This window comes from Myotis daubentonii, chromosome 9 (assembly GCF_963259705.1).
Source record: "Myotis daubentonii chromosome 9, mMyoDau2.1, whole genome shotgun sequence".
Lineage (NCBI taxonomy): Eukaryota > Metazoa > Chordata > Mammalia > Chiroptera > Vespertilionidae > Myotis > Myotis daubentonii.
The window spans coordinates 82,176,578-82,199,855 of record NC_081848.1 but is presented as its reverse complement, the minus strand read 5'-3'; the positions used below and the strand labels follow the sequence as shown (position 1 = coordinate 82,199,855).

Sequence of the window (23,278 nt, the reverse complement as noted above, 5' to 3'; positions counted from 1 at the left end):
CCTCTGCTGAGAAGTCACAAGTTCTCTGACTTTGGATGACATAGCTGAGTTTTACTCCCCATTCAGCCACTTACTAGTAGCATGACCTGGGGCAGGTCCCTTCCCTCAGCCTCTGAGAAGTGGTGTTTGCTGATTGCTGGCAAGACCACAGGAGAGCAGGCGTGGGGAGGGGGCACGCTGTGAGCCCCGTCTTACCCATTCCCACTATCACTCTGGCCCAGCAGCTGGTCCTGCCATTCCCACCTCAAATTCCTACTCTAAGAAGACTCAGAGTAACAACGCGGAAAACAAGCGGCCTGAGGAGGACCGGGAGTCGGGGCGGAAGGCCAGCAGCACAGCCAAAGTGCCTGCCAGCCCCCTGCCCGGCCTAGAGAGGAAGAAAACCACCCCTACCCCCTCCACGGTGAGCCGCGCTGCCTGGTCTCCTTCCACCCTCCTCCTCCCCCTCCGCCCTTCCTCCCCACCCCCTCGGCCGGTCCTCTCCAGGCAGCTCTTGGTCCAGACCCTCTCCCTTTGGCTGCCTACCTGGCCTCTCCTCCGGGCCGCTTTTGCTCACTTAGAAAGCCCAGCCCCCGCAGGAGAAGCAGGCCGCTGTTTGCCGACCCGTGCCCGCTCTTGGGGGAAGGTGGAGGGAAAGGGGTGCTGCGACCTGCCAGTGAAACCGGCTCTGTAACAGCCTTGTTCTCTCTTCCCCACAGAACAGCATCCTCTCCACCAGCACAAATCGAAGCAGGAATTCCCCGCTTTTGGAGAGGGCCAGCCTGGGCCAGGCCTCCATCCAGAATGGCAAAGACAGGTGAGCAGGCGGGCCAGGAGCCGCCTCTCACGGCGGCGACCTCTGTCAGCGGCACCACTCCCCTCCCTGCTCCCTGGAGTCCCGTCGCTCTGTCCAGTCCAGCTTTCCACACACCAGACCTCCTCCCTTCCCCCTCCCCACATCCCTTTCCCTGTGCTCCTGCGACCGCTCCTTGCAGTGGACCAAGTGTGACTCCCTGGTCATCTCATCAGGGCCTGGCAACCCGCTCCTCTGGGCCTCAGTGCTGAGGCTTGTTCCGGGGCCCCAGGCGCAGGGCAGGGCAGAACTGAGGTGCCCACCTGCGGGGTGTGCACATGGAGGTGACCCCAGCTGTGCCCGAGAGCAGAGCCCCCAGCTCCTTGACCATCAGCATCTCTTACTGTGCGTCCCTGGCTCCGCCTCTCCTGAGCCTAATGAAGACTCCCCTTAGCAACCCCTGCTCTTTCTGGAAAGGAAGCAGCCTTGCTTTCAGAATTCCTAGGAGACCAGTGTGGCTGGAGGCAGTTGCCCCCTTGGCTTTCCTGCACTTTGGTTTCCTCCCCAGGCCCTGGACCACCTCGCCTTCCTCACCCTGCCCTCCGCTCCCAGCTCCGCCTTCCTCAGCTCTGACTGGTGTCCCACTGCTGCTCCTGGGGCTGACCTGCATCCTGCCGCGCTCCCAGCTCTGGCCCTTCCCGCCTGCCCTGGCTTCCTCACCCGGCCTGCCGCCCCACCCAGCCCTAACCCAGGCCTCTCCGCTGCTTTTGTCTCCTAGCCTAACCACACCAGGGTCCCGGGCCTCCACGGCTTCTGCTTCTGCCGCAGTCTCTGCGGCCCGACCCCGCCAGCACCAGAAATCCATGTCGGCCTCCGTGCACCCCAACAAGGCCACTGGGCTGCCCCCCACGGACAGTAACTGTGAGGTGCCGCGGCCCAGGCAAGTGTGCTGGGGCAGCTGGTGCACCTGCTGCCCTACACCTGTCCCACACCCTGCCTCCAACCGTTTCTTCCCACCTGGTCCTGCTCTGTTCTTGTCATCTTAGCCACAAGAAATGGCTTTGTCCCCTGCAGCCAGGAAGTGGAAGGAACAAAAAATGGCTTAATGCCCCCCTCTTTTCCTGCAGTCTCCCCTCAGAGCAGATATGCCCGAAGCCGTCCAGAGGCTCCAGAAGGAAGCCTTTTGGTTCTGAGCCTCCTGGACTCCTTAGGACCCAGGAACAGTCAGCATCACAGGGACTCACCCTTGAGGGTTGGTCAACATTGTCCCCTCGAGGTTCCAGCTGCCTAGCTCCCAAGGAGCCACATCTCTCCAGCCTGTACTGCTCCCCGCACACGTATCCCTCCTGGCTCCCTCCCTCCCCCAAACCATTCCTCCCACCTCACCTAGATGTCCTCCTTCCCAGTGTCCTCAGTGGTCACACCCTCCTCCTGTGTCCTCTGTGATGGCTGCCTCTGCCCCAGCGTCTTCCTTCCCTGCTCCCACCAGGGCTCCAGGTGCTTGGCCGTGATGGCTTCTCGGGCCCTGATGCATTTCCCCACCCCCACCTCTTTTCCCACAGCACAGCCCCCCAGCGTGTCCCTGTCGCCTCCCCCTCCGCCCACAACATCAGCAGCAGTGGAGGAGCCCCAGACCGAACTAATTTCCCCCGGGGTGTATCCAGTCGGAGCACCTTCCATGCTGGGCAGCTCCGGCAGGTGCGGGACCAGCAGAACTTGCCCTACGGTGTAACCCCAGCCTCTCCCTCTGGCAACAGCCAGGGACGGAGGGGGGCCTCCGGGAGCATTTTCAGCAAATTCACCTCCAAGTTTGTACGAAGGTGAGTAGGGGCCTTAAGGTGGCAGAGTGTGAGGCCAGGCCTTCCTGCCTGCCTGGGGTGGGATGGGGGTACCTGGAATTGGGGTTAAAAGAGGCTTCTGGAAGCCTATGAAATTGGAACTTTGTCAGTAACTCAGGTGCCCAGACCCTCCTTGTCCCTCTTAGGTCTCCCCAACTCCTTCTACATACACCTCATTCTCTGGCCTGAGCAGATGGCCCATGCTGATGCCGCCTCCTCTCTAGGAGAGTGTGAACTCAGATGCTAAAATAAAAGCCCCCTCTTCTCCTGGGTTCCCATGGAAACTTATATTTGGTGACGCAGCTGCAAAGTCATGAGACCTGAGCCAGGCTGGGCCAGCAAGGAGTTTTCCTGGTCTCGTCTGCCCCCTCTGACCTCCTTTCCCCGAACCCAGTGGTTGGTTGGGTCTCGCTGCAGCCACTCCCTCTGCTACAGCCACGCTCTCAGGCCCCGGGTTGCCAGGATGAAGGCCATAAGTGCAACAGCTGGTGGGGGCCCAGGCGGCCTCCTCCCTCGCAGCCTGATGCGCTGATTTTCTTGTGTGGGAACCAGGGTGGGAGTCTCTTCATGAGGGTTCCCACACCTGGCTCCCCACCACCCCAAAGGGACGGTTTTGATTCTTGAGGTGCATCCAGCAATCTGGCCTCTTGGGATAGTCCCTGTCTCTATCCCACCCTTCCTCTGCCCCCTCAGTGTAGCTCAGGAAGCCGCCGGAGGCCGGAGAGAGCAGGCGGCCTGCCCTTCCGCCTGCTTCAGCCCGCTCAGCTGGAATAGACAGAGAAACCATGCCCCTGGCCAGCCCTGGAATTCAGGTGCAGGGCTGCAGGCGGGCGCGAGCAGATCCCGAGCCTGGGACTCTAGTCTCGCTGAGCGGCTCTTCCACAAACGGGGTGACCCTTGAACCTGTAAAGTCCACCCCTACCTGCTTATCCACATACCGTCTTGTTGTTTTTGTTTTTTTATTTCTTTTTTTATTTTGTCTTTTTTTGTTTGTTTTTTTAGAAATCTGTCTTTCAGGTTTGCCAGAAGGTAGGCGTTGAGCCCACTGTGTGTGTGTGTGTCTGTCCTGTGTCCGTGTCCGTGTCCTCCTCTGTCACTAACTCCCCTTTTCCGGCTCCTGCTCCCCCTCCGTCTGCTAACCACATCTGTGTGGCCCTCTGCCATCTTAAAGGGATGAAGACGGCTCGGACTGGGCCGCCGCGTGAGGCCACATTTGCCCACTCGGGCAGATGACTTTGAAGATGCTGGGCCTATCCCCAAGCAAGGGGGTCTCCTCAGGGAATTCTCCCTTTAAGATTGGCTCCTCCCCCACCCCACCTCTGGGTTTTGGTCTTTGGTCTCGAACATGGGGTTTGTGTTCTGGCCCTTCCCCTGTCTGTGCATGTGCTCCCAAGAGGGTCTCCCTGCTGAGGTCGACAGTGCACCTGGGATGGTCTCTCATTCTGGGTCTCCTGGCTTCCCTGTCTCTGTCCCTGCGAACCTCTGGGCTCTGTGACCTTCTGCCCCTGTCCCAGGGGTGGCAGGACTTTGGATGTACCGCAGGGACTCGGGTCCCAGGGCTACAGTCTGCCGCCGCTGGGCCCAAGGAGCCTTCGCCTCACAAATAGGGCACAGCACCCCTCTGGCAGCTCCTGCAGAGCTCGGGCCACCCCCCAGCACACCTGCTGCCTCCAGCAGTATCTGAATGAACCAAACCGCCTCCCTTCTGGGCTGACACAGCCATGGCCTGTGGCTTCCAAAGAGCCAGGAGCTGGGATGTTCTAGGGCCCTGGCAAAACGGGGAGATCCCCCTCCCTCGGGCACCTCCCTTCCTAGGCCGGATCCTGGCTCCGTCCCCACCCCGGGCCTCCTCATCCCCTCTGGAGGCCTGGGTGGGCCAAATACCAAGCTGAAGACCAAGGGCCAGGTTTGCCAAGGTTGTCGGCCCGGCCCTGTGCTAGGACACCTGGTAGGCACGTTGGTGCCCCAGCTGACAGAGAAACAGCCGAGACAGGGTCTTCAGGCTTTCCCCTTCCTCCTACCCGACCCCACCCAGCTCTTCACTGCATGGCTGGCTGTTGACTCATGTGGGGGCCAGCCCTGCAGGCGCCTCCACCCACAGGGCAAGAGCCAGGTGTGGCCGGAGAGAGCAGCCAGGCTCCAGGCGCGCAGTGCGCTTGTCTGCATTTGTGTGTCTGATGTCTTTGTGTTCCTTTTACATGTGCTGCTGCTGCTCTCTCTCTCTCTCCTCACACCCTGCCCTCCTCTGCAACCCCCAATTTCCCAGCTCCAGGCACCCATCTTCCAGCCCGGAGCTGGAGAAGCCGCTCAGCGGGGCCAGACCTCTCCCCACACCCAAGGTGTCTGCCCGGCCCTGCCCTGCGTCCTCTCTTCCGTATAATCTGATGGCTTGGCAGCCTGGCAGGCAGGGGAGTTATCAAAGAATGGGGGAGGTGGGCTAGTCTGGGGCCCTTCTCCTCCCCACCCGGCCCCAGGCACCATCCCTGAGCACATCAAAGCAGTTCCAGAGCTTGGCCCTCTGAGCTCCCAGCCCCTCCCCCCAGAGGCCTGTGGTTCTGAGAAGACCCCCGTACAGCAGCCTGGCCGTGGGCCAGGGCCCTGCCTGCCCGGTGACTGCTGGGTGCGGGTGCCTGCACCTCCACAGCCTCCCTCCCCAGCACACTCCTCTGGGACTGTGGGGAGGGGCGGGCTCCCTGTTGGAAAGGGACGAGCGCTGCCGGTGTGAGGTGCCGCAGAGCCATGGTGGCCTGCCAGGTGACTGGAAAGCGGCCTCAGGGCTGGGTCCTGCCTGCCCTCGGTGGCACCTCCCTGGACTGCCTCACCTGGGTCTGCGGCGGTGGAAGGAGCGAGAAGTCCCAGCACTAAACTCTCCCTCGCTCTGTTTTTTGAGGAACCTGAATGAACCTGAAAGCAAAGATCGAGTGGAGACTCTCAGGTGAGCGGGCTGGAGCCAGCACCGGCCCTGCCCCGGCCTCCGGGCTTGCCCCGCCTCCCGCTCCTCTCCTCCTGCCACCCCTTCGCCACCCTCTTGAGGCTTCCCTTTTCCTCAGAGAACCCCCAGCGCAGGGCGGGCCCTTCTGCCTCTGGAAGGCGGAGCCCTGCTCACCTGTCTGGGCCCTTGGCTTCCCGTGTCCAGCCTGGAATTCAGGCTGCCGAGCGGGCTCCCCGTTCCTCCCTGACCCTGCCCTCTTCAAAGGGGAGCACGACTGTACCCCTGCCCCGCCCGCGGCGGCTTCTGCCTGGCTCCTCACCTCTGCCCAGGTGGAGGCCAGGACTGCCCACGCCTCTCGCCCGCCCGCCCGCTGCTCTGCTCTGCTCTGCTCTCAGGGTCCCTGGCGCCAGGGTGGTGCCCTGGGTGGGTCCTCGGTGCCTGACGCGGCTCTGCCTCTCCGCAGGCCTCACGTGGTGGGCGGCGGTGGCAGCGACAAGGACAAGGAGGAGTCCCGGGAGGCCAAGCCGCGCTCGCTCCGCTTCACCTGGAGCATGAAGACCACGAGCTCCATGGAGCCCAACGAGATGATGCGGGAGATCCGCAAGGTGCTGGACGCCAACAGCTGCCAGAACGAGCTGCACGAGAAGTACATGCTGCTGTGCATGCACGGCACGCCGGGCCACGAGGACTTCGTGCAGTGGGAGATGGAGGTGTGCAAACTGCCGCGGCTCTCCCTCAACGGGGTGCGGTTTAAGCGGATATCGGGCACCTCCATGGCCTTCAAAAACATTGCCTCCAAAATAGCCAACGAGCTGAAGCTTTAACAGGCTGCCAGGAGTGGGGGGCGACGGAGGCGGGCCGCTGGACTTAGCTGCTGGCCCACCGCTCCGGCCCACCTGGGCGAGACTGCAGACGGATGGCGTGTCTCCCCCTGCTGGCACTTCTCCCTCCCGCCCTGCTCAGTTTTTTCTTCCATGTTTGTGGGGATGGGAGACGGTTCTTTCCCCCCACGTTGACCCCTGCCCAGATGCCGCCCTCCCCCTCTCCCACAGGAGGTAAAGGAAGGGAGGGTGGGGGCAGGGCTCCCCTCGGTACTGCGGTTGCACAGAGTATTTCGCCTAAACCAAGAACTTTTTTATTACCAAAAAGAAAAAAGAAAAAAAAAATCCCAGCGGCCATTTTTCCTCCCTGCCCCATTGGGACAGTCGAGACTGGATCTGTGGGGTTTCCCGGGAGGGTGGCTCAGGGCTGGAACACTCTCAGGCAAGAGTGGTGGAGCTCCCTGTCAGGCCCTCCGCCAGGCCCACTGCGGGCTTCTCCCCTCTCCCCCTCCCTCCAAGCAAACCACCAGAGGTGGCCTTCCCCTGACCTCAGGCCCCTGGGCTGGAGCCTGGGGGGCTAGGGGCTGGGGTGGGGGTGCTGTGCAGCCCTGAGGTGGGTGGGCTGGCAGCGAGGCGTGGGGCTCCAGCCTCCCCCCACACTGTATCCTCTGCCCCCCTTCCCAGAGCTGGGCATTTCCTTCCACAAGCTGCTGTGGGGACCTTGGTCCCCCCCTCAAAAGTCTGTGCCATCTTGTCCCACCCCCTCCCGGGGAAGAAGGCGGGGCTGACCCTAGGGCTGGGACAGGGGAGGGGACTGCTGGGCAGATGGGCTCCCGGGCCCCAGGGGGCCGCCTGGGCTGGGCGTTCTCCATTATGGGAGAGCCTTTGTCTGAAGGCGCAGAGCGAAGCCGCTCACTCGCAGCTCCTCTCTCCCCACGGCTCCGTCATTGGCATTAATCTGGGCACCAGCTAGTTCCATAGCAGTGACTTCCCTAACCACTCATCTCTGGCCTTGCCTTTCTTCCTGACACTGTCACCCCTCCTCTCAGGAGACACTGCCCAGAGCCTGCAGGCCACTGGCGGGGGCGGATAGGGCAGCAGGGCCGGCCTCTGCCCTCCACTGGGTGGGGGCCAGGCCAGGCCACTCCCAGCCTGCTAACCTGTGGCCAGGGTGGGAGTGGCTGGTGGTGGGCGCTTGGCTGGTGGTGGCCGCTGCATCCCTTAATTTATTTCTCTGCTGTTTCTGTTCTTGAGAAATTGGGGGAAGGGGTCCAGCACAGAGGCTGCCCCTACCCTCACCTGAGTTGTACATTTTTTGTGATGGGTTTTATTTTTTATTTTATTATTTTATTATTTTTTTGATTTATGATGACTCCACCCCTACTCATCACCCCCACTCCCAGGCCAGGCTCCTTGGCAATTAAAGCCCTTGGGTCCCAGGAAGGGGCCACGCCAACCTCAGTCCTCCTGCCCCCAAGCCCAGCTTCGGGCTCGGCTCCGACCAAGGGCTCCCTCCTTCCCCTCCCCCCCTCCTCCCCTATGGAACAGCCCTGGTGCTCCGAGGGGCTGGGAGGGCATGGCTTGGCTCCCAAGGGGGGGGATGGTGGCCAGGGGCTCCCAGGCAAGGCGGCCCTCCCCACCCAGCCCCCCACTCCTGCACTTCGTTTCTCCTCTGGATCAAACACGTAATAAAGAGAATGTTTGGAATCTGAGCTACCTCCTCCTCTTTATTCTCCCCACTGGGCAGGGACCCAGTCCCTGTGGGCAAGACGCAGCCTAGCCGCCTTCCTGCAGGAGGATGGGTTCCTGTCGGGCCGGGGTGCCCAGGGTCCTTACACCAACAGGGAGAGAGGACTCAGTGAGCTTGGAAGGTTTTATTTCTTTAAAAAACATTGAAAAATAAACCCATGTCTGCATCTGTTCCTTTCTCTAAGCTTTCAGGTGGCGAGTGAAGTGGGCACCCTCAGAGCTCAGCACTTCCCTGGAGGCCTCTTGTGTGGCCAAAGCCGGGAGAGCTGCCCCTTAAGTCTCAGCTGCTGTCAAGCCCCAGGGGACTGTCGGCCCCCTCCCCCCTCCAGCCCCTCCCTACCTCACCCCAGACTTATTGCTAAAAGAAGGGAAGAGGAAGAACCGCCAACAGGCCACAATGTCCTCCCCCGCCCCCCAAGCTACGATCAGGACCCCCTCTACACAAAGGCTAGGGCCAAAGGGCAAACTCCAGCTGACTAGGAGGCAGCCCCTGCGCCCCTCCAGGAAGAGCAGTGCCCACAGGCCAGCTCAGAGGCCCTGGGCCCTGAGCCCCACCCCGGTTGGGCTGTGGGAGATGGGCCAGCTGCCGGACGGGTCAGAACTGCTGGTCTGTCCAAGATGGTCAGCAGCTGTGGGTCTTTGAAAGACCTGGCAAGAGTTCTAGTCCCTTCTGTCGTCAGTGAAGCCAGGGGTGCCCAACACATCCAGCAAAGGTGTTCTGGAGCCTCTGGGTGGAGGGCTTCAGGGCTCAGAGTGAGGGGGCTGGAGGCTCCAGGGGGGCTCCAATCAGGGTGGGTGGGGGCTGAGGGCCAGGGCGGGCACTGTGGCGGGAGGCAGCCACAGCTGGGCGGATAAGAGGCGGTGGGGGCTGGTTGGGGGCCAGCCGGGGCTGGAGGAAGCGGCCCTGCTGGAGTGGGGGCGGCTGGCGAAGCAGGGTAGGGGCCGTGGGCAAAGGTGGCCTCAGCAGTGGGGGCGGCTGGGACAGTGAGGTGGGAGGTGGAGGGGGGGGTGGTGCAGGGGGCACGGGTCGGGGCACAGATGTTGAGACAGATGTAATCTGGACCTGAAAGGAAAGACAAGAGTGAGAAGCCGGGCTCCGCCACACCCTCAGCCCAACCCAGGGACGTAGGCGGTTCCTCTCCTCTCTTCTCTGAAGGGCTTCTCTCACCCCTTCTCACCTCGTCATCTTCCTCTAGGGCTGGGGCTGGCAAGGGAGCCCCTCTCCTAGCCTCCTCCATGGGGACCGGGGCTCCAGGGGCCCCATCCTGCTCAGCCTCCCATTCCTGCAGCACCTCCTCCAGATTGAAGCGGCGCCGGTAGCTCACAAAAAAGGTCTTCACCTGGGTCAGAGTCTTGTTCCCAATCACCTCTGCGATAGCCCCGAAGTCTTTGCCGTACCTGCGGATGGCTGCGAGGGCCACAGGGTAGCAGAGAGAGCACCTCAGAACCAGTTACTTCCTGACCCTTCCCCTCTGCCCAGCTCCTTTGAGGGTGGGGAGAGATTCCGCTCCCCCCCCTTCCCTCCAAGTCGCACCCACCTTGTACAGCCAGGAGCTGCTCATCTGTGGTCCAGCGGGAGTTGAACTTGGTGTTGGCCTGAAGAGCAAGGAATAGCTCCTTTACACTCAAAAACATAAAAATGGAGGCGCCGCTCTCCAAGCGGCACACCCCTTTCCGCTCCACCTCCAGAGAGGACCCCTTCCTGCACCCCAACTCAAGAGCAGCCTCACCTCAGGGGGGCGGAGTGGGTCAATGCCGCCCTCCAGGGCTTGGCGGAGGCTGCTATTGGTCTGCTTCATGCTTTGCACCTGGAAGGCCAGGCAATGAAGGGATATCAAACTCTCCATGCCGGGGAGGCCGTCAGTACCAGCCCTCGCCAGGGCTCCAGCTCTGCACACACCGGTGCCACTTCCCACAAAGCTCTCTGCCACCCACCACTAGCTCCCTCCACCCTCACAGCCGCTCAGCGGGGGCGACGCTGTGCTCCACTCCTGTTCACAGACCAGTGGGAGAAGAATGCTGTCACCCAGCATCCCAGGGGGCAAGGCAGGGGCAGAAGCAGGCTCGGCACCTGCACCGTCTCCCTCACACCTCAGCTGCCCAGGCATGACTCCCAGCTGCCGACGGCTCCCTCTGCCCGTCCCTTCTTCTCTCGGGCCCCCACCTGACGCTTGAGGGAGATGAGCTGGGAATCGAGGCCTCGAAGCGTGAGGTTGGCAAGGTCTGGGCTTCCTGACACGGCAGTGAGGCCCTCGGGGCTCAGGTACATGCCCTTGGGGGGGCGCCGCCGCGTCCTCAGTGGGTGGTGGCGATACTGCGAGGCCTGGGCCTCCTTCTTCCCGGGGCCTGGGCGGGCATTCAGAGGCCGAGAGGGCAGAGGCTGCCGGAGAAAGGAGAGGACGGTGGTGGCGCAGAGCCCAAGGAGAGGGCGGGCCAGTGGGCCGGGCCAGTTCTAAGGCCTCACCTCTCTCTTGGGGTCTCCGGCATCTGGCTCCCCCTCACTCACAGCTCCTCGTCCCTCTTCGAGCTCATCGCTGCTGACACAGGGCGAGAGAAAGAGTGAGGCAGGGGCAGGGCCCCCAGGGGCTCCGCTTGGTCCCCCCGACACCCTGGCTCACCCCTGGGCCCCCACCTCTCTTCTTTGTCCTTTCGGCCCCCCAGCCGCCGAGCCTGTCTGTCCATCACGCTGGTCCGGCTCCGGGTCTTCTTCCACGAGTAGTAATACTTCACCAGGCTGGGGATCAGCTTGTCGGGCAGCTGGAGGGGCAACGCCAGAGGCTGGGGCCACCGAGCGTGGGCCCCGGGCAGGCGCACCGGAAAGGAGGGGCTGAGGAGCGATGGCGGGGGTGGAGGGCTTTACCATCTGCTGGATCCGCTGGAAGCACTTGCCGTGGAAACCAAAGGCCTGTTCAAACAGCACCTTGTCCTCCACGGTCCACTCGTCGGGGAACGGGGTGAAGTTGGCCAGGTCGGCCAGTGACTTCTCCACGTCGTGCTTATGCCACAGGAGCATGCCCAGTGCCTGGCCGGGGAGAGGGCACAACTCAGTCTGAGCCACCCTGGCACTGTCCGGTCCCCACCCAAACCCCAGTGGGGCCAAGGCTCACCTGCTCAATGTTGTAGCCATGCTTCTCCTTGGCCATTGCAATGTACTTGTCAACTGTGGGAGGGTGGGGCCGGATCTTGGATGAGGGATTACAACTCCTACTCCTGCCCCCGCCCCCCCCCCCCCACACACACACACAGGGGTCCGCCTCCAAGCCTGAGCCCCAGGGCAGGGGTTGAACCCACGCCTCAGCCTCCAGCCCCCTTCTGGGGCAGACTGGCATGAACCCAGGCTCCCACCCACTCACGCTTGGCATCCGACACACAGTGGTTGGGCGACCACACGAGCATCCCCTTCAGCTCCTTGTTGCTGTAGCGTGCGGGGCTCTCTGAAAGGCAGAGGTGGAGGGGACACACTCAGCAGCCTCCGGGCGCTGGCCTGGACGCATGGCCAGAGGGCGGCAGAGCAGTGGGGCCTGCGAGGTGAGGCCCAGAAAGGAGGAGGGGCAGAGACCCAGACAGGAAGGCAGAGCAGGAAAACTAGCCATGCCATGGGGCCACCCACCCCCGCCTGCCCGCCTGGCTGTCCTTCCAGTGGGCGCCAGCCAAGGGCTCCCCCTAGGTGGGGCTCAGGGCCAAGCCCTGGGCCCTGGGCGCCCCTCCCTGTGCAGCCTGCCCTGCCACTCACCAGGCTTGCACTCGGGGATTACAGCCTGGTAATTGGTTCCAACGCGGATCATGCTGTCTGTGGAGCCAGGAGGAGGCAGTCAGGGCTCCAGGGAGGGCGGGAGGATGTGGCGGGGGAGGTGGCCTGGAGTTCCTCCTGAGCACCCAGGGCCCCCACCTTCCAGGAGGCTCACTCTCCCCTCATCTTCCCCCTGTTACCCTCGGCCATACAAGGAACTGGAATAGGAAGAGGCCCTGCCTAGTCATAGCCTATGAGGGCCTGGGGGCTCAGGGGAGGACGGAGGACAAGGGGCCAGTTTTAGAGCCCAGACCAGGCAGAGCCCTTTGTTCTGGCGGGGGGTGGGGGGCGGTTGGAGGGCTGCCCCTAGACCTGGACCACAGCCCTGCAGGAATCCAAGGCTCCTCCCCACCACATGAGCTTCCCAGCTTGTTGTGGTGTCTTCCCAGACCCTGCCCGGCCAGACCTCAGTCCCCTGCAAGGTGGCCAGGTATGAGGGGCCCAGCCTGTGGGTGGGAGGGTGAGGGACGCCCAGTCCCTCAGGGCGCGGGCGGGCAGCTAGGGGCCCAGCCCCCAGATTCCGTGCCGGCAGCCCCAGGCTTCGGGGAGAAGCACGGCACCGGCTCCAGCCAAGGGGGGCAGGAACCATCAGTGTAACGCGCCAGTGGCCGGCCACTCTCCCCTCCCCGCCCCGCCCCCCACTCCGAGTCCGCGAGGGGGGGGGCCTTTAACCCTGGGCCGCGGGGCTCACCGTGCGAGTGCTCCTCCTCGCTGCTGTCATCCTCCGAGGGAGGCTGTCCGCCGTTGGGCGCCGTCTTGGCCCGGCTGCGGGACAGGATCCCGGAGCCCGCGCTCGGCTTCTCCATCACCGAGGGCATCACCCCGCCCAGCTGCCCCGGGGGGCGCGGGAGCCTTCGGAGAGCGACCGCGGGTTGCCGCGCTCGCCGCGAGTGCCGTGCCCGGCCCGGCCTGGAGAGGTCGCCACTGAGGCTGCGAGAGGCAGGAGGTCGGCGTGGCTGGGGTCCGGCGAGGCGGGAGCCCAGCGGGCAGCCCCGCGCTCTCCGCGACCCCCACGGGCGAGGGCGTCGGAAAAGTTTGTGTAGAAGTGGGGTGCGCAGGGGGACGAGCGCAAGATCCGGTGCGGCTGCGGGGCGCGCTCGCTCTGTGCGCTCTCCGGGACGGGGGCTCCCCCGGGGGAAGTGAGGGCGCCCTGCCCTCGGGGCGCCCCGAGCCCCACCGCCCTCCTACCCACGCAGTTCCGCGAGCGGGCACGGCAGCGCCACTGGCGCCCCCCGCGGGCTCCGTGTCTCTCGGGTGCACCGGGATGCCACCGTCCCCGGGCGGGCACCCCTGTCCCGGGCAGACCCCTGCCGGCGACCGCAGCCGGCGGGGCGGTGGAGGCGGCGGCGGGACGGCGCGCGGCGGGCGGCGCGGGGGCAGAGTTGCGGGCGCGGGCGGAGCGCAGCCGCGGGCGCCGCCTCGCACGCTCCCAGCGCTCGCTCTCCCTCTCCCGGCGCTCGGGCTGCTGCTGCCCGCCCGCCCGCCCGCCCGCCCGCCCGTCCGCTCTCCGCCGCCGCTCGCTCCTCGCGCACACAATGAAGCTGCTGGCAGGGAAGTAGTGCCGGCTGCGGCCTCAGCACCCCTCCCCCAGCCGATGCCTCCGCCAGCTGAACATCTGGCCCTGGGGTGGGAGGGAGGGCCCGGGGGCGGGGCCGGGGCCGGGGCTAGACCTCCAGGGGGTGGGGTCAGGGCCGCGGTGGAGAGCGCTTCCCTCCGCGGGCCCCCGGGGCTCTCAGGCTGGCCCCGCGGGGAGACCTCGCTGTCCCCCCAGCAGTAGCCGGGGGTCATCCCCACCCACGCGCACACCAGTCCCACCCACCAGTGGGCTCGGTCGGCTGCCGCCTGCCCCGGGGGCCCGGAGGCCGCTGGCCTGCCCGCCCGGGTGGAGCCCAGCTTTTCCTTCATTTCCCTTCCTGCCAAGGAACTCCCCGCCCCCCCTTCCGCAGGGGGGACCCCCCCTCTTCAGGCGCCCTTGGGGGCCAGAACGGATGGGAGGCCGGACAGGCCAGGAATGAATTCCTCCAAGAGCTAGTCGGCCAAACCTAGCTTCTGGTGCATCTGTGGGTCCCCAGGGGTCACCCCGATTCCCTTTCATTGCTGCAGTGTACACCCCCAAACGGCCTACGGGGCTGGGGGACAGGCAGTGAGAGGTGCAGGGAAAGGCCTGGCCTGCGGGAGAGGGGGAGCCGGATCTCCTCCCCACTGGGTGCCCTGTCACCCCCGCGGGGAGCGGCAGCCCCCTCCCCCCGGACAAGCTCGGGCAGAGTGACAGGCCGGGCAGCGGGCAGAGCGGCGCAGACGGCGGCGGGGGTGGGGGTGGGGTGGGGTGGGGGTGGGCAGGGAGTTTCAAAGCCAGACCCAGCCACCCTGCCAGGCACACAAAGAGCCAGCGCGCACCCCGGCGGCGGCTCGGAGCCCGCGAGCCGTGCGGGCCCCGTCCCCGCAGCCCCGGCACGTGCGGCCGCGCACACGGGCCCCAGCCCCCACCCGCCGCCCCTCCCAGCCCGGCCCGCGGCTCCGGGACACACCGCCACCGGGCACACCCCGCGGTGCCCGGGCGAGCCGAGCCGGCACTCGCACCCTCGGCTCCCTCACTGCCCGGCCGCTCTGTAATCAGATTCCTAAATTTAGCCGCAGCCCAGGGCCCAGCCGGGATCCCCGCCCCCACCCCTGCCCGCGGCCAGCGGCCAGGGTCCTGCGGTCGGTTCAGGACCTGGTTGGGGCCTCCCGGTCCTGGGGGCTCCTGCGGGCGGTTGGGCCGAGTCAGCCAGGACTCCACCCGGCTGTGGCACAGTGGGCCACATGGGGCCACCCTGGGGCCACCCAGCCCGCGGCCACGTTGCCCGCCACACCTCCAGCCAGAGCTACGGGGCCTTTTTCCTCCGCTTAAGTCACGGATTGAGCACCCAGCCCCAGGGTGGGGAGGTCTGGACAAAGGAGGGGAATGAATGGGCCCAGGGCAGACCCCACCGAGGGGTCTGCACCGCGAGGAAAAGAGCCTCCATCCAGCCTGACCCTTCCCGAGCGGCAGGGTCCGCCCCGCCCCCAGCACCTCCAGGCTTCAGCAGGCTGTCATCTCTGTCCCCTCCGGCCTGGCGGGCAGCCATCGCTGCACACAGCCCTCTCCTAGGATGGAGTCTTCCATCTTGCCACACCGGAACCCCATTAGGCAGGGCCTCAGTTGGGTTCCCCATCCCCCACCCTGGCCTCCTCTTTCTGCCCAGACCTGGTCCTGGGCCCAGCCCGGCGCCCCAGGCCTCAGCATCAGGCATAGTCTGTCCCCTCCTCCAGGGCTGCCCCGGTACCCCCAGCCCCTGGCATCCTTCCTGCCCAGCGTCCCCCACCACGCGCACGTGTACACATAAGACCCTAATTCTGTTCTCCCATCTCCCTAGGGCCTGGAGCTCAAGGCGGAGATTCTGCTAGGGAGGTGGGGGCAGGGAGGGGAGGTTCATTCCTTGGGGTTGGAGGGGGGGTGCCAGGCCCTGGTGTGATGATGCTTTTGCCTACAAAGGGGGACACAATAAGGGAGGGCTTTTCCTAGGAATTTGGGGGTGACTGTAGGGGCCACAGCATCCAGACAGGAGGGGCATCCCGGTGACAAAACGCTCCCCAAGGGCAATGGCGGCCGGGTGAGAAGGGGGAGGGGCAAGGCCCCACCCTCCCACCTGCTGCAGCTGCCCCCTCCCCAGCTGGCCCCCTCTTTTGTGCAAAGCCACACAAAGGACAAGGGGCCCGGTCGGCCTGGCCATCTGCTCCCAGCAGCCTGAAGGCTCTTAAAGAGACAGCACCCCCTCCCTGCCGCCCTGGGGCTGTGGGGCCGAAGGGAGTCGGCTGCTCTGAGGGACCTGGTCTCCGTCGTGGAGGGACCAAATCCCACACACTCTGCCTGGCGCCCCAGCCCCGAGGCCGGGCATCACGCTCCCCCAGGCGAGGGCGCAGAGGTGCCACGTGGCCAGGCGGGGACCAGGGGTGCGGGAGGGAGAGGAGAGGCAGCCGGGGGAACCAGACCCTCCGCCCCTACAGCTTAGGCAGCGGAGGGGCCAGCACAGCTCCAAATCGGGGACTGAGAACTGGGGTCCCTTCCCTCCCTGGGGCCATCTCGGGCTTGGTGAGACCGCTCCCCGTTCTGCTCCCCGTTTTGCTCCCCGTTCTGCTGCCATTCTCGCCCTTCCTGGGGAGGAGGACAGGGCCTCCTTCCTGGGGGCTGCAGGCTCCTCGCCGCTGTGCAGCAACCCCGTGATCCGGGCACATTTATTTCCTGCCTTTTCCCGTGGAGGAAACTGAGGTCGCTCGGCCCCCACCCAGGCCTCCTCAAAGCCTTGGCCGTGTCTGAGCCGCCTCCCGCCCTGGGCCTAGATGAGGCTCCTCACCCCCGAGATCCCCAGGGAAACCAGACCAAATCCCTTTGTCACTCGGCTAGGGACACACGTTTACATTATTTGTGTGACTGTTTATATCTTGTCTGTCTCCTCGCTGGGCTGTCGGCAGGGGCTGTCCACCGTGCTCCTTGCTGCGAAGTTCTCAGGGCCTGGCACGGAGCAGGCACTCGGTATTTGCTGAAGAATAAACGCCAGGAGCCCCCAAAGCCTTCCTCTTCCCGGGGCTCCTCTGTCGCCTGCCCGTTAGGCACCTTGCCTCCTCCCTCCTCAAGGTGAGGCAGCAGGGACAAGAGTTGAACAGGGATGCTGGGAGAGGGAAGGAGGGTGACCTTGAATGAGCCACCCAGCCACCGGCCTCCCTTCACTGCTCCCTCCTCCCAAAGGCGGGGCAGCGCCAGCCAATCCTGAACTCACATCCCTGCCAGACAGACTGGGACTGTCCCGAGCTCTGGCCGCTGCGGTGTGGTGCCTGGGACCCCCGCCAGGCCCTCCGTGGCCACAGCCAAGGGTCTACGCTTGCGGAGGGAGCAGCAGGCAGGCAGGCAGGCAGGCAGGCCTGGGTGGGGGAGGGAGGGTGGCAGGATCTAAGCAAAAACCTGGCTGAGCCGTAGGAGGAGCTGGGAGGAGGTGCTCCCTGGACTGGAAGCCTGGGGAGAAGTGAAGCGGGGAGGGAGGAGGTGGGCTCCATTGGGAAGGAGCTTGGGGAGCTCCCTCCAGGCCCCCCCCCACTCTCAGTCCTGCCCAGACAGGAATGCATTGATTCCTCCCTTCTCCACCCCCCCCCGCCCCCCCCCCCCCGCAGCCCACTGGCAAGCTGTGTGGCCCAGGGCACTGCCCTCCCCCTCTCTGGGCCCAGTTGGTAACCTGGACTGGCCCACACTCCCACCCAGGGCTGTGCAGGGCCGGACAGAAGGTGACGGAGGTGACAATCGGGTGCTGGCGCGGCCTCAGCACTGCGGCTGCGTGAGAACCGGGCTGAGGGGCGAGGCAGGCACATCTGTGCGTGGAGCTGGGGGAGGGCAGGGCAGAACCGGAGGCGGTCAGCAAGGGGACCCCAGGCTTCCTGGCACCCACCCCGGGGAACCTGACTCCCTGGGCAAAGCAGGGCCCGGGAAGGGAGGGCCAGCAAGACCTTAGCTGAGGTAGATGCGAGGAGGTGAGGGGGGTCCCTGGACCCATGAGGGGGCAGTTTCCAGATCCAGGAGCCCAGGCTGTTTTTCCGGAAGCCAGGAAGGGGACCGCCCCTCGCCCTCACCTGGGCAACTGTGGGCGCCCTCTGGCGGTGACAGTGTGAACCCAGGGGTCCCGCCTCAGCCTGGGCTCAGGGTGCTGAGCCCGGCATTCTCCCAGGGCCGGTGCATGGGATCCAGGTCCCCTGGGCCATTTGGAGTTACTGAGCTTTAGATCCAAGTGCCCTCAAACTTCCCCGGTCCAGAACCACCTAGAACCTGCCAGAATAAAGTCAGGTGGAGTACAAGCCCCCAGTGAAGTGGCAGAGGAGACAGAAACAGCAGGAAGAATGCAGGCATACATCCGGCCAAGGTCTCAGACCTTGTTTCTCGCTTGCTGTGTGGCCTGAGGTGAGTGACTTGGCCTCTCTGAACTTCGGTCCCTCCATCTCTCAAAGAGAACAACAATCCCGACCTCATCTGATTGTTGGGCGGATCCAGCATCGTCTTAGCTGGAATGTGATTAGAGCCTCCGGGATACCGGTCTCCTTCTGAAGCAGGGGTCCCCACTGAGCACCCCAGCAGGGCTGGAAGCCCCTTTCCTGTTGTGCCAGGCAGCCCGGCTCTGTGGGCCAGCGAAGGCCATGGCCGCCTGGGACTCGGGGCTGACCTTTGGAGCTATAGCTCTTCCTCTGTGACATCTGACACTTGACATCCTCCCTTCAGATGTGTCCACTCCTCCGGATTCCTGCCTCCAGCTTGCTTCTCCGTCCAAGGACACGTAGCTGGATACCATCCTTAGACGCTGCTCTGCTCGCGCCCGCTCCTGCTCAGGGACGCTCATGGCTCCCCGTGGAGCTTCTCCTCTCCCAGGTCAGTCCTCAAGGGCTTCCCAGCCTGTTTCCGATCCGGCCAAACAGGTGTGCTCGCCATCTGCTGAGCCCCGCCTGTGCCCGGAGGCCCCATCCTCCTGCCAGCCCTGGCCTGACCCACCTACTTGCATCCCCCACGCCCAGCCTGGCCCTGGGACTGCTGGCTCCTCAGACAAGCCGTGCCCTAACGGGGCACATCCAGGGCTCCTGGGCTGGCACGGAGCATCCTTCCTGCTCCCCTCAGCTCCTCCTGCACCCCACCCCCACCCACCGGCTGCGTGGCTCTTAGCACATGACCTTGCCTCCCACTTCCAGAGAGAATTGAGGCCATCTGGCCGGAAGCCCTCCGAGGCCTGCCCCACACCCAGCACCCCGCTCCGCCCCTCTCACCTCCAGGTGTAGCTGTGCCTTCCGCCTCCACGGCCAGCCTCGTTCCCAGGCTGCACACTCCACACACACACACTCCACCCCCCCCCACTCACACACACACACACACACACACACACACACTCACACTCCACACACACACACACACACACTCACACTCCAGCTCACACACACACACACACACTCACACACACACTCCACACACACACACTCACACTCCAGCTCACACACACACACACACTCACACACACACTCCACACTCACACACACACTCCACACACACACACACACACACTCACACACACTCTCACACACACTCCACACACACACACTCACACACACTCACACACACACTCCACACACACACACTCACACTCCAGCTCTCACACACACACACACTCCACACTCACACACACACTCACACACACACTCCACACACACACACTCACACTCCAGCTCTCACACACACACACACACTCTCACACACACACTCCACACACACTCACTCCAGAGCACCGTGGTCCTCATGTATCTTTCCTCCTCATTATTTCCCTCGGTAGATCAACCTGCTTAAATCCCTCCATCCTAAACCTCCCACCCCCACATACACTGACACACACACACACACACACACACAGTTCCACGATCATCGTTAAGGACCCCTGTCAGCTAAAGCTACAGCTGCCTTTTCCTTCGTTGAGCTGAGCTTCTTAAAAGAGTTGCTCCCACCCCTCCATCCATGAGCTCACCTCCCACTCACGCCCCAACCCAGGCAGTGCCACCTCACCCTCTGCCACTCCACACAGACTGTTCTTGCCAAGGTCACCGCGGCTGCTGTCTGTCAGCCCCAAGGACACTGGGCAGTCCTGGTCTCACCCACCTCTGGACAGCAGCTCCCTGGCTGCCCTCCTGGCTGCCTCCAAACCCTACTATTGGTCTTTCACGCCCACCCCAGGCGGTGGGCACTCCAATCGCCCACCCCAGGCTCCGGACCCCCATATCCAGCCAACTGCCTTCTGTCCATCTGCGCTTGGTTCTCTCTCAGACCCCTCACACCGGTCCGTCCAAAGGGACTGCAGCCTCTCGCCCGCGCATTGCGCTGCCTGCCCCCCTCCCAGTGCCCCTTCCCACCGGTTCCCAAAGTAGATACTTGGGAGCTGCCCTGGACTCCTCCCCGAGCTTCACTCCCAGGTCCACCATCTCCCATTTCTGTCCGTCTCCTCCACACAGCCACCCCTCCCCCTTTACCAAAACAGCCGCCCCGGCTGGCCTCCCTGCCCCTGCTTGCCCTCCTCCAATCCATGCTTCCTCAGGAGCCAGGGAGGTCTTTCTCAGATCCACCTGATCAAGCCAATCCCTCGCTTCCATTATCCTTGGACTGAGTTCAAGCTCCCCGGCCTGGCTTATCTCCTTCCAAATCTGGCCTCCTGCCCTCTACTCTCCTTAGCCTTTCTCCTCTGGGGACCAGTGTGGGGCTGGGGGGCTGACGCCTCCCAATGTCCGCCTTTCCCAAGGTCCTGGACACCAGGATTGGGTCAGAATGTAGACCAGTGACCCCAATGGCCCCATCGGCAGGCTACCAACCTGGGACAGAGGCCAGGCAGCTGAGCCAGGAGGACCCCCTGGGGAGGGCACCACGAGGAGATAGGAAGACCTGGTTTCTCAGTGACACCATTGGGTCACTGGAAGCCACCGAGCCCTGAACTCTTTAGTCATATGAGCTAATGAATGCATTTCCTTGATCGAGCTGGTTCATTCCCGTCTCTGTCACTTGCAACCACCGCCTCTGAAAGAATACATCTCTCAACGCCTCCCCACTTGAACTTCTGCGTTGGCCGCGCTCAACAACCTGCCCTGCTGATAGCCAGGAAGCACTGCTCCATCCCTCCTGGCTGATTCCCATTTGCCTTGCAAAGTGCAGCTCAGCTGTCACCTGGTCCAGGAGTTCGCCCTCTCCCCTCTCCGTCTCAGCACAAGTCACTGCAAGGCAACCACCTGCCTGTTCACCTAGCTTGTCCCCTCCTCGTGGCTGAGAGCCCGAGAGGGTGGGGCATCTGCCTTCCTCCCCTGGGCATTGCCAGCTCCTCACATGCTCCGCAGCAGCTGGCACATAGCAGGTGCTTAACCAGTGTCTGCTGAGTGAGTCAGCACCAGGTCTCCAAGCACCACCTCCCCCGGAGAGCCCTCCTGGCTGCCCAGGCCGCTCTCACTCCACCGCCGCCTACACGGCCAGACCCAGGAAAGTCATTTCCGCCAGATCTCCCCTGACTCTCACCAACATATTCGGAGCGCCTTGTCGGCAAAGCCATGAATAATGATGGGAAGAGTCGGGTTCTTATAATAATATAACAGCCAATTTCTCTGATTGCCTATTATTTTTTCACAGCTACATCCTCAGACCTCAAATTAGTACAATTACTTAGATGTTCAATAACTGTTGTTGAATAAATTAGTGGATGACTAAGCAAATGAATTCAATGCTTGGAGGTACCAACCACTGTGTGCGAAATGCCTCACTTAGGCCCTGGCCAGGTGGCTCAGTTGGCTAGAGCATCGTCCCGCTATGCCAAGGTTGCAGGTTCAATCCCCGGTCAGGACACATACAAGAATCAACCAATGAATGCATATATAAGTGGAACAACAAATTGATCTCTCTCTCTCAAAATCAATAAATAAAAATTAATTTAAAAAAAATCTTACCTAAATTATCTCATTTCCCCCAGCCCAGCCCTGTGAGGCAGGCCTTCTAATTATTTTCATTTTACAGGTGGGGAGTGACTTGCCTAAGATCTCACAGCCTGAAAGTGGCAAAGCTGAGACGGATCCCAAACCAGCGGCGGCCAGAGCCCTGGTTTTCCTGTCTCTGTGTCCACATCCTTTCAGTGAAAACGCTCTTAGCTGTTCCTCCACTCGATGGCACGTGGAGAAGAGCAGACACCCTATTGTCCCCCCGAAGAAGTGTGAGGCTGGGGGTCAGCACACGGACACGCTCGCTGGTCACTGAGGCCTCAGGTGCTTTCGCCTCTCAGCTCTGCCTCTTGCAGAGCAGGTCACCAGGTGGCTGCAGCTGCTCCGAGCACCGCCCCCCTCGAAGCACAGTCTCCAGATGGGAGGAGAGGGACGGAGGGCAGGGCTTTCTCCTTGGTGTCTTTCTTTCATCCGAGAGAAATACCTTTTTTTTTTTTTTTTAACATATTTTATTGATTTCAGAGAGGAAGGGAGAGGGGGAGAGAGATAGAAACATCAATGATGAGAGTCATTGATCAACTGCCTCCTGCATGCCCCACACTGGGGATCAAGCCCGCAACCCGGGCGTGTGCCCTTGACAAGAACCGAACCTGGGACCCTTTGATCCGCAGGCCGGTGCTCTAGCCACTGAACTAAACCAGCGAGGGCTGGGAGAAATACCTTTCCCAAGAATCCCTGTCCTTTAAGCCAATCCCCAGCAGAGGATAGGTGCATAAGGGATTGGACCAGCACACCGACCAGGGATCTACCCCCCTCACCTGAGCACAGTTGGGGGTCTATTAGCAAGGAAGACGAAAGCATGGCTGCTGGGTGGGCAGACACCCTGGCCCCGCTGCCCACCGCCCTGGCACGGCACCCTCCTGGCACCTTTATTGGCTGAGCTACAACCAGGAGAAGGGGGTGGGTCTTTCAGGCCTGCTCCACGCCCTTAAGCTTGGTCTCAGTGTTAGAGCCTCTCCCCTGGCCGACATGGGCTCCAGACCGAAGTCACGGTCCCAGCGCCACCATCCCTAAGAGGAGAACCAGCAAGGAGGGCGACAGCTCCTCCCGAACCACAGGCCTGGTGGTGAGTCTGCAGGACAGAAGGCCTGGGACAGACAGACGCGTGGATGGATTTTGACGTTTGTAGCTTAGATGTATTCAGTCATCCATTCAACAAGCATTTATTGCTCGTTGTCTCCCCCAGCGCCTCCCTCTCCTCTGGACCAGCAGCTCTGGCGGACAGGGTGCCTGGAGACGGCTGGTATGGCCTCTGGTCTGCACCTTGCTCTGCAGAAAGGATGCCCGAGGGATTAGTAACGTCTGCCGTGGGCACACAATGGGTGGCAGGAGTCAGAAGGAAAGAGGCTGGGAAACAGAATAAATTATGGGCAGAAAGACCTTGGCCCTCAAGACCCTGACATGTTATAGGTTGAACGGTGCCCTCCCGCAAATTCCTGTGTAAGTCCCCACCCCCAGGACTTCAGAATGCAACCTTATTCGAGATAGGCTCTCTCCAGAGGCGATCAGATTAAAGTGAGGTCGCTAGGGCGGGCCCTGCTCCCAAGGACTGGGGTCCTTATGAGAAGGGGACACAGGCCGCCACGGAGGGAGAAGGCCAGTGAACAGAGAGGGTCATCACAAACCACCCTTCTCTCACGCCTTCAGAAGGCCCCCACCTTGCGAGGCCCCGATTTCAGATTCTGGCCTCCAGGCTGTGAGATAAGTTGCTGTGGGGATACTTGGTTACAGCATTCCTGGGAAACACACGTGGGGCCGTGGCCTCTGGGCACAGCACCTGGACAAGGGCCTGCAGAGGCTGTGGACCTCCCAGCCCCC

General features: G+C 63.1%; 2 protein-coding genes and 1 long non-coding RNA gene across 16 annotated transcripts in view; 2 read left to right on the top strand and 1 right to left on the bottom strand.

Annotated features, from left to right (window-relative positions):
- The window catches only part of MARK2 (microtubule affinity regulating kinase 2), a 57,493-nt gene extending 49,418 nt beyond the window's left edge, over positions 1 to 8,075 (top strand). For 4 of the 12 annotated variants that reach the window (XM_059710312.1, XM_059710302.1, XM_059710299.1 and 1 more), the window contains exons 13-19: positions 222 to 403; positions 699 to 796; positions 1,551 to 1,712; positions 2,335 to 2,592; positions 3,613 to 3,639; positions 5,501 to 5,545; positions 6,006 to 8,075. In XM_059710312.1, the coding sequence (XP_059566295.1) occupies positions 222 to 403; positions 699 to 796; positions 1,551 to 1,712; positions 2,335 to 2,592; positions 3,613 to 3,639; positions 5,501 to 5,545; positions 6,006 to 6,366 (1,133 nt within the window). In that variant the 3' untranslated portion in view covers positions 6,367 to 8,075. Of the gene's footprint in view, positions 1 to 221; positions 404 to 698; positions 797 to 1,550; positions 1,713 to 2,334; positions 2,593 to 3,612; positions 3,640 to 4,876; positions 4,950 to 5,500; positions 5,546 to 6,005 lie in introns of all 12 variants that reach the window. The other 8 variants (XM_059710303.1, XM_059710301.1, XM_059710310.1 and 5 more) reach the window with 7 other exon arrangements.
- Positions 8,076 to 8,222: 147 nt separating this feature from the next.
- RCOR2 (REST corepressor 2) lies at positions 8,223 to 18,782 on the bottom strand. Of its 3 annotated transcripts, XM_059710313.1 has the most exons (13): positions 18,716 to 18,782; positions 12,594 to 12,832; positions 11,846 to 11,902; positions 11,466 to 11,546; positions 11,220 to 11,272; positions 10,973 to 11,134; positions 10,745 to 10,869; positions 10,577 to 10,646; positions 10,277 to 10,492; positions 9,843 to 9,920; positions 9,651 to 9,708; positions 9,291 to 9,520; positions 8,728 to 9,175 (listed from the first exon to the last, which is right to left on the bottom strand). In XM_059710313.1, the coding sequence occupies exons 2-13, from the start codon at positions 12,718 to 12,720 to the stop codon at positions 8,861 to 8,863; spliced, it is 1,572 nt and encodes a 523-aa protein (XP_059566296.1). In that variant the 5' UTR covers positions 12,721 to 12,832; positions 18,716 to 18,782; the 3' UTR covers positions 8,728 to 8,860. The 3 variants fall into 3 exon arrangements, with proteins under 3 accessions (XP_059566298.1, XP_059566296.1, XP_059566297.1); XM_059710314.1 differs by lacking the exon at positions 18,716 to 18,782 and having other exon boundaries at positions 9,453 to 9,520; positions 12,594 to 13,543; XM_059710315.1 differs by lacking the exons at positions 9,291 to 9,520; positions 18,716 to 18,782 and having other exon boundaries at positions 8,223 to 9,175; positions 12,594 to 13,546.
- Positions 16,476 to 18,269, top strand: LOC132241493 (uncharacterized). The gene is made up of 3 exons (XR_009454515.1): positions 16,476 to 16,556; positions 17,720 to 17,864; positions 18,180 to 18,269. It is a non-coding gene; the product is annotated as an uncharacterized LOC132241493 (long non-coding RNA).
- Positions 18,783 to 23,278: the final 4,496 nt, after the last annotated feature.